This window comes from Carlito syrichta, unplaced genomic scaffold (genome assembly GCF_000164805.1).
Source record: "Carlito syrichta isolate Samal-C Ts95f unplaced genomic scaffold, Tarsius_syrichta-2.0.1 Scaffold271031, whole genome shotgun sequence".
NCBI lineage: Eukaryota > Metazoa > Chordata > Mammalia > Primates > Tarsiidae > Carlito > Carlito syrichta.
In genome coordinates, this window is record NW_007215127.1 from 324,138 (window position 1) to 333,474 (window position 9,337).

At 57.8% G+C, this 9,337-nt stretch overlaps 1 protein-coding gene across 1 annotated transcript in view; it reads left to right on the top strand.

The window, feature by feature from the left end:
* Position 1: 1 nt before the first annotated feature.
* Positions 2-9,337, top strand: part of SIM2 (single-minded family bHLH transcription factor 2) — a 48,203-nt gene continuing 38,867 nt past the window's right edge. The window contains exon 1 of the mRNA XM_008052283.1: positions 2-224. Coding sequence (XP_008050474.1) covers positions 50-224 — 175 coding nt within the window. The 5' untranslated portion in view covers positions 2-49. The remainder of the gene's footprint in view (positions 225-9,337) is intronic.

Below are 9,337 nucleotides of genomic sequence, written 5' to 3' on the forward strand. Positions count from 1 at the left end.
GGCGGGTCTGGAGCACGGCCGGGTCTAATATGCCCAGAGCCGAGGCGCGATGAAGGAGAAATCCAAGAATGCGGCCAAGACCAGGAGGGAGAAGGAAAATGGCGAGTTTTACGAGCTGGCCAAGCTGCTCCCGCTGCCGTCGGCCATCACCTCGCAGCTGGACAAAGCGTCCATCATCCGACTCACCACGAGCTATCTGAAGATGCGCGCCGTCTTCCCCGAAGGTGAGGCCGCAGGTGGACGGCCGGGAGCGCTGGAAGCCCGGCGGCTCGGCGCGGGCCGGGGCTGCTGGGACGTCCTGGGGAGGCCGCGCGGGGACTTCGGCTTGGCCCAGGCTCACTCAGCAAAGGGGGCAGGGCCGCAGCGGCCCAGGCCACCAAACCGGCTCCCGGCCCAAGGCTGGGGAGGATTGTCCCGGGGACAAGCCCCGCCGGTCCCTTCTGGTTTCGTTCCGTCTCCTTTTCCTCCCTTCTTTTCTTCCTTGCTTCCTTCCTTCCTTTCTTTTTTTCTTTGCCAATGTATTCTAGTTTTGTTTTCTCTCTCTCTCTGCTTGCCAGTCGACTCTGGTTTGGTTTTGTTCCTGCCCCCCCATTCCTTCCTTTTCTTTCTTCAACTCCCTTTTATGTTCCCTTCATTCCTCCCTCTTTCCTCTTCCTGGAAAAGGTGACAGACACTTGCTGCTCCGCACGCCGGGAGCCAGCAGGGATCACCGTGAGACCCCCGGCGTTGCTGCGCCAAAGCTGCCCAGCTACGCTTCTGGGGAGTCCGGCCTCAGACTGGGGTCTCTCCCGTGGCCTCTTCTCTGCCCTCCTCCTTTTGGGCTGGGGTGCAGGAGATCAGGATAGGAGACACCACAGGTCGGTGAGCTCAGATCTGGCCAGAAGAAGAGGGAAGCGATTAGTTAGAATATGGCAGATGGGCCAGCACAGCCGTTCTTCTTAGGACTGAAAAGGTGCAGGTCGACAAGGGTGCTGGGATGCGAGGGTCCAAGACTCGGGAAGCGTGGCACTGAGTGGGTTCTCCCTGGCGACACACACACCAGCTGCCTCCGGTGACAGTGGCAACTGGGCAGCAGGTCTTGGGGCGGCCTGGTCTCCACAATGCTGGTTTTGGCGCCCCAGGGGTTCTGGGCCGAGCACTTTCCAGCGTCTTTGCCATGGACCGGGTCGCTGCGACCTGGCCCGAGGGATCCTGACACGTTGCTGGCAGAGGACTGCTTAGAGGCCCGATGGGGGTCCCAGGACCTCCGCGCCCGGGAGTCGGGAGGGCTTCGCGGGCCTCTGGAGCCCGGGAGCCAGTGCTGGGGTAGAGAGACAAGTTCAACCGCCCGGCACTGGAGGGTCGCTGCAGTGCAGGCGACAGGTGTCCCTAGGCCGCAGGGCGCCTCCATGAAAGCCGTCCCGGGCCAGGCGCTCTGCTCGAAATCGGAAGGCTCGACCTTTTAGTTCGCGCTCCCAAACCGGTTATTTGTGCTGGCCTCTGGGTCTGGAGCTGCACGTCTCTTCGCCTCTCTGGTGTATCGCGGAGTGCAAGCGCCCCTGTAGTTCCACGGGCCGGAGAGCCAGGCGCGGGGGATCCGGCGCACCGCGGAGCCGGGGGGACCGGGAGCGGCGGCTCAGCCTTCCCGGAGCCTTCCAGCCCGGCCGTGCGGCCGTGGGGCGCTCTCCTCCCCGGCGCAGCATTCCCAGACCTTCCTGCCTCGAGCCCAGCGCACATTCCTCTCCGTTCCAGTTTGGATCCGCAAAGACGCCCCGGTCCCAGGCCCCCTCTCTGGAAGCAGTGGGCCGCGGTGGTCGCTGCCTATCTGCCCAAGGGTGACCTTTTGTGGAGAAGTGGGAAGGATTTCTCTTTGGTTGAAATCAAAACAGAATTAGGTTTTATAAGGACCGAGTCTCTTTCCCACCCGGGGAGAAGTGAGGGTAGCTGGTTTGCTGGGACGCGCCATTTCTTGACCACTGGCAACAAAACAGGTGGGGAATCCGGACAGGGCAGCCGCTCGCCGCCTCCTCTCCCCCCACCCATTGGAGATAAAAAGATAGTTCCAAGAAACGAGCAGAAGATTACATGATTTGTGGCCAGTGATTTCAAATAAACCAGGCATTAGAAGGCCAGAGCAGAGAGCCTGTCGCAAGCTGTTCGTTGTTTGGGGGATTTCGAGAAGCAGCCCTGCTGAAAGTTGGGAGGAGGTGCTTAACTGGGCCTTTGCGTTCTAGCCCTGAAAAGCGGGTCACCTGGCATTTGGGCCGGAATGACTGGACCCTGGGCCTTTGCAAACTACTGGCTTCGGGACCATGTTTGGAGCAGTTGAGGGACTGCCCATGCGTCTCCTGGTGGGGGCAACCCTGAAAGTTGGCACTCCAGAAGGGGGCCGGAAGTGAGCTGTTTGGCCTTAGAGTTCTGGACCCCGAACCTGTAGGATCCCTGCTGGAGAGGAGAAAAGGGTAGTGGCCTACTTCCTTCCTCCCGGGTTCCTGCAATGCCTGGGGAGGGGAGATCTGGAGTGAGATGCATCCTTGGGACTCAGCTGGCCACTTCGGGGTCTCGGGCCTGCAGCTCTGGGTGGCAGCACAGTTCTGTCAAGTTATAAGGAGGAGTTATAAGACGGGGAGTCTGAGACAGAGAAAGAGAGAGATGCATTTAGAAAGGCCTCCATTATGCAAAGTGGAGAAATTGCCACCCTTTGAGTAGCTCTGAAGGGTGATGGGGAAATGGCACCTTAATGAAGTTAACCTTGTCTGCAAGTGGGGCATAGGCTCTGGGGTAAGAGTGGGGCCAGCTATGCCGCCAGGGTCAGAGGCCCTAGGGAGGTTTTTAGGGACAGCGGGCCTGGGCAGTGACAGGAGACTCAGATCACCTCACTGCTCTCAGCTGCAAAATGAAAAATACTGAGAAAAGCCCATCTGCCAAGGGCTGGCTTGCCCAGAGCAAGCGGAATCCCTGGGTAAAAAAGAATCTAGAGATTAACATAGGACTATGGGAGTTAAAAGATGGCCAGCATAGTCCTCAGGAACCATGGGAATTACCAGACTGACCCTTCATACCTGGCGAAATTGAGGCCAGAGAGAGCACGGGCCTTTCCCAGGCTCCCACAGCAAGGGCAAGAGGTCAGTCATGGCCTCGGCGGTCCTTTGTGGCCCATTCTCATGCCATCATGCCCTCAAGCCTGCCAGCCTCCGTTTTGTTTTCCTCCCAGACCTCCTTGAGTGGAAACACAGAAAGAGGGGCTTGGAGGGGTCCTTGCATGCAGAGAGAGGTGACCAGAGCCAAAGTCAACACCCCACTAGGTGGCCAGTTGAGGATACTTTCCATTTTTACAGCCAGGTTTGTGGATCTAGTGTTATGCTGTATTGCTAAGCCTTGGTCTCCTGGTCCATAAAATGGGTTCTTTAGAAATGCCCTGCATCAGCAAAGGATTGCTGTGATACGAAACCGTGCAGTGCAAGTGGAAGTGTTTCTTGCTTGCTCCCAGTCACTCTCCCAGGCCAGAAACATCTTAAGTGGCCAGGCTGGAGGGCTTAGCACCCAAAGTCTAAAGACCCCTGCTTTCAAGTTCTCACCTTTCCCCCTCTTCAGTGACTAAATAAGAAGCAGGAGGTAGACGCGTCAGGGGAAGAGGACAGGAGAACATGGCCGGCTGCGGGCTCAGGATTGAAACATAGAGTTTTGTTGGGACGCAGGAAGGCGGTAAACGGGGCTGGGACAGCGCCAACCCGACGGTCATCCTTACCCTCCTCACTGTATGTATGTGTGGGGGGGAGGGAAGGGGCACTTTGGAAACCACAGAAGCACCCAGGCAGGTGAACTCTGGGTGCTCCCTGGCCGTGCTGCTCCACGACCACAGGTGGCAGAATACCGGGTAGTTTTTGCCCATAGGAGGTCAGACTCCGAGTCTTGAGTGGTCAGACTCAGAGCTGCCACAGTACCGCTGCCAACCTCAAGGGTTCTGCTCTTCCCAGGAGCCAGGATTCTCACCCTGGCTGGTGGGATATGGGGTCTTCTCTGAGACCTTGCACTAGGGGTGGGACACACACACACACACACACACACACACACACACACACACACACACGGCCTGAATTGTCCTGGTAGTGATTCCCTTGGGTTTAAGTTCAGCTGCAGGCAGCCTCTACCTCCTTCCCTCCCCCCCATCACCTGAGCACCTGAGGAAGCAGCCAGCTGTCTTAGGGATTGTATTCCAAAATCAAAACAATTTAATTAGGAAGGTTTGATGAAGATAGACTTTCCCTACACCCACATGGGGCCCTAGATCCCAGGCCTTTCTCTACCACCACTGCTGGAAATAATGGAGATTTTTTTAAAACGAACTTTTTAACCAGGTGTGGTGGCTCATGCCCGTAATCCCAGCACTTTGGGAGGCCAAGGTGGGAGGACTGCTTGAGCCCAGGAGTTTTAGACCAGCCTAGGCAACATAACAAGACCTCGTTTCTACAAAAAAAAGTTAAAAATAGCCAGGTGTGGTGGAGCATGCGCTTGTAATCCCAGCTACTCAGGAGACTGAGGAGAGAGGGTTGCCTGAGCCCAAGAGGTCCAGGCTGTGGTGAGCCTGTGATCGTGCCTCTGCACCCCTGTCTGACAGAGGGAGACCCCAGCTAAAAAAAAAATCATTTTTAAAGGAACAGTGTAGATTGTTACAACCCTCTTCCCCTCTTCCCTTTGAAGCCACCAGGCTGTAGCTCGAGCTCTTGGAATAGTCACCATCGCCGAGGTGGGGGACAGTGAAGGGGACACCCAGGGCGTAGGGCTGTGGTTTTCCAGAGGAGGAACTAGAGCGCGCGCTGCGGATTCAGCACCCAAGGCCAGAGAAGGACCTAGACTCGGGAGCTCCGACAGAAGAGGAGTCTCACCCGGCGCAGGGCAGGGAGGCTCTGGGCAGGCCTCTGCGGAGCCCGTGGCTGTCAGCGGCATCCCACACCCCGAGGTCTGAGCATTGAGCTCCGGGGACTCGGGGACCTTCCCGCTGTTGTCAGAACTGGAAAGACACCCGCCGGCGACGCCAGGCTGGGTTTGGCGCCTCCTCCCCTCCCTGCCCCTTTGGGCCCTAAAGGCCTTCTTGAGTGTCCTACCCACCGCCCGGCTCACACCGAGTACCGGCCGTTTGATTTGGGAAAAGGTGCACGGGGAGGACTTTCAGGGACCCGGGAGGGAACAGGAGGATCCACGGTTGGAGAAGGACAGAAGGACAGGGAGGGGCCTAGGATCGTGACAATTTACCGGGGTCCTGGTGTGGCATGATGAGGTCTTTTAGAGGTACAAGCTGTGGGACCCCGGCCCCAATCCCCTCCCTTCTTGACATCGTTGTTGCATCTGGGAGCCCTCAAGGGAGCCCCCGGAGCCGGCGTCCCTGCAAGTGGATTCGGGTCATGAACGCCGTCCTGTCGGGGATGATGGGCTTTAGACTCTGCCACCAACCGGGAGCACCAGAGTCCCAAGGTGTGGAGGAGGGAGCGGACACAGCAGCCGTCAGCACCCCCCACCCTCCCTCCCCACCTCACCCCCCTCTTGCTCTTCTTGACTTTGGTGAGTGGTTTGCAATCGGAAAATGTGACCTTGCTCCTCAGAGGGCCAGCAGCATGCCAGAGGTCACACTCCCCAGAGACACATCCTCCTCCCCTCACTCCAGGGGAAGGGATGGATGAGGAAAGGAGCAGTACACAAGGGAAGGCTGGACGAGGTAAGGGCTGTGATGGCAAACGCCGAAGCTTGAGGCTGGGTCCAGCTCACTTAATCCTGCCACGATCCTATTTTAGAGGTGAGAAGTAAGGGTTAAGGGTCGGGCATGTCTTAAGCTCCCACTGTGGAGACTGGCCAAGCTGGCATCTTAAACGGGAATAGCCAGGGAGGGAGTCCAGGAGGACTTGAGACCCTGGTCTCTGGGATGGGGCCTCCCCAACGACTGTCCTTGATTTTTCACACTCCCATATCCAATGTTTCCTAGAGGGGTGGGGGCAGAGATAGAGCCCTGCTTGTTACTAGTCCCCTTCACGACATCCTTGTGAGCTATCTTTTTGTCACTGTTTTTTATTTGTATTGTTTTGTTTATTACGTATTTTTGAGTCTCACTCTGTAGCCCAGGCTGGAGTACAGTGGCACGCGTTTACGGCTCACTGCAGTTTTGGCCTCCTGGCTCAGGTGATCCTTCCTCCTCAGCCTCCTGAGTAGCTGGGACTACAGGCGCATGCCACCACACCCAGCTAATTATTTCTTTTCCTTCTGGCCTAGCCTCAAGTGATTCTCCCTCCTCAGCCTCCCAAAGTGCTGAGATTACAGGCATAAGCCTCCAGGTGCCGCGTCATTTTTTTTTTTTTTTTTTAGATCACTGAGGTTGCCCCTAGGGGAAGTGACAGGAGGTGGCTCACCCTGTTTTTACCAAAGTCCGGGTCCTAACTCCGGGGCTGGACCCACGGTCACCACCACAGTCCCGAGGAAGCAGCGAGACTGGCTGCCTCCTTCGGATGCTTCCTTGAGGTTTCCCCTCATCTGAGAGGAGCGCAGCCGACCTCAGTGCGGGAACATCTCCCCTTGTTCCCAGATAATCTTACTTGTGTGGTACTGTGTTTATGGTCTGGAGATACCCCCAAAGCCTGTGCCCAGAAAGGAGGGACTGCATTTAGTAGTGCCTGTGGTGGGAGAACGGATGGGGTTTAAACTTGCCAGTGGACAGCCGCAGAGCGTGGCTGCCAACATGCACATCACACATACTGGAGGGGAACAGGAGACCACAAGGCTGACTGTGGAGAGTGGGGTGTGGGGCTTGGCCCCTTTCCCCTTGACTTAGCCGCTGTTTTTCCCCCAGGGGCTCCAGCAACCTGGCCATTCCAGACTTCCAGCAGCACGAGGTCCCCACGGGTCCTGCAAGACATGTAGGGTGCAGGGAGCCCACCCCAGGGTGGGAAACCACAGGCCCCGCTTAGAACCCCACATCACCACCAAAGCTGCTACCCGCCCCCCACCCCCCAGGAGTTCTCAACCCAGTCTTCCACCCTCATTTTTGAAATAAAGCCGCTTGTGAGGTCCAGTTAAAGGCCACATGCCCAGCACGTCACTTCTTTGGGAGTGTGTATCGCTTTACAGGACAGGACAGATTTTTTTCGTTACAAATCTTACTTTATAATTTAGTCTCTGCGTTCAGCCCGAAGTAGATTTTTATGGGCTGAGTGAAAGGACCTCACCCACATGGGTTTCTAATGGAAGAGCTGGCAGCCTGGAGGTGGCCTGGAGGCGGGTGCTTGGGGAGAACGTCAGGCGCCAGCTGGGCCACCTCCACCAGGTCCAAAAGCGGTGTTTGTACCAAATCGCCACCGCAAAGCAGAGACGCTGGGAAGTTATAGAAAAAGTGTCACGATATAAGAGGCCCTGCTCTCTTGAAGCATGCGGGTGTTTGGAATATATGGAAAATGGTCCTGTGCGACTCGTGCAAGTTGGCATGCAAAGCCTGGGCCCTCCAAATGCTTCTGGAAGAGCCTAGCAGGGAGTCTGGTCTGGGGGTCATTCCCAAAGACTCTGGTTTCCCCAGTCACTCAGCCACCGACTCTGCAAGAAGTCAAGGCCCGGGGCGTTTCTGGCCTTCTGCAAGGCAGGGCAAGGGTGACTTTCTTCTCCAGGTCTCCAGGGCTCCAGCCAGAGGAAGGCCCTGGGGACAGGGGAGAGAAAGACAATCAGTTACCAGGGCACATTTGTCCATTTTTGGAAATCAGAATTACTGGTTCTTAGTAAATGCTTGCTTCACCCAAGCCCAGGAACTTGTAAAAAAAAATTTTTTTTGTTTGTTTTTTGCTTTGCTAATTAAGTGGGGGTAAACGCTGCCTTTCCCAGGCCGCCTGCCTGAGTGCCAGGAGGAAGGACCTGCACCTGAGAACCAGTTGCCATAACGGTGGCGGTGGCGGGGCTTGGGTAGGAGTGATTTCCTGGCGTTGAAAGAGGCCTCCGCACCAGTGGTTGAGGCTGGAGGGTCACGAATCATGAACTGCTATCCTATTTGGGGACGGGATATGTGGAAGTGAACCACTTCCTTATAGGGAGCCAAGAGAATCCCCTAATTCTAAGAGCCCAGGAGGAGACATTTCCTTTTTTTTTTTTAGCTGCTGAACAGTTTCCAGAAGTCTGCAAAGTCTCTGACCTGGGCCTCCAGGAGCCGCCATGTCCCTGGCGCTCTCAGGGTCAGCAGGGAGACCTGGGGTGCCCGAAGCGACTGCGGCCGATTCCTCGGGAACCCACTCGGGTCTGCCCGCTTGGAACGGCTCTGCAGGCCCTGGAGCAGTTCCCAGGACCGCCGCGGCCAGCCAGGTTCCCTGCCGGAGCGTGCCGCCTGGCACTCCGGGCGCGCAGGCAGGCAGGGGCCGGGTCGGCCTGCAGCTCCCGGGGGACGCGCCGGCGGCTCACTCCGCAGGCGTCGCAGCCCGGGTGGCGGCTAGGCTCGTGGGCCGGGAGCCGGCTGCAGCACTCCCTGCGGGGGAGGGTGGGGCGCAGGCGGAGACGGCCGCCGCCGGCCTTTGCCACCGGCACCGGAGCCGCGGTGCGACCTGATTCCAGGGAGCGGTGGGGATCGTCCCAACTGCAACTTCACCCGCTTCCTTGTGTGCTGAGGAAAATCTGGGCTCCCCGGACCGCTGAGTAGAGCTGAACGCTGATGGCGGGTTCCTCTTTCTCCTGGTGCGCTTTTTGCAACACTGTGACCTGGGGGAGGGGGAGGAGGGAGGGGGCTTGAATGGGGGGTGGTGAGAAAGGGCAGATGAGGCCTTGGGAGGGTCCATCTAAGAAGCGGAGGGCTAGGGAGATCTGTGACAGCGTGGCATTTTGGAGTCGCCTCGGGAAGCCCCCGGGCAAATCCTCCCCAAGTAGAACCTCTCGGGCTGGAGCAGGAGGCAGCGCTCCCGCGGAGCCTGTGAGGGCTGGGAAGCTCGAGGAATGGCTTGGGGGTGGGGTGTCTTTTTTAGGCCAAGCAAGCTACCTCGTGGTCGGCTGAGCCTTTCGTTCTGAGCCTCTCTGCCTTTGGGAAAAAGAAGCGTGGCCGGAGACGCGGGGGAAGAAAGGAACGAAGGAGGGAGGGGGGAGGGCCCTTGCGGGAATATTTACGGGTCAAATCGATATCCCCGATTGGCTACGAGGGTGGCGATTTCAAAGCGGATTAGATTACTTTGTGGCATTTCAAATAAAACGGCAATTTCAGGGCCACGAGCACGTAGGTGACCCGCGGGGGCAGCGGACCCGGCGGGCTCCGGCGCGCAGGGGCGCTGGGGCTGGCGGCCTCGGCGCGAATTTCTCCGGCGGCCTTTTTCTTTATAACCGAGGGCAAAGAGGCGACGGCGAGGGCGCAGAT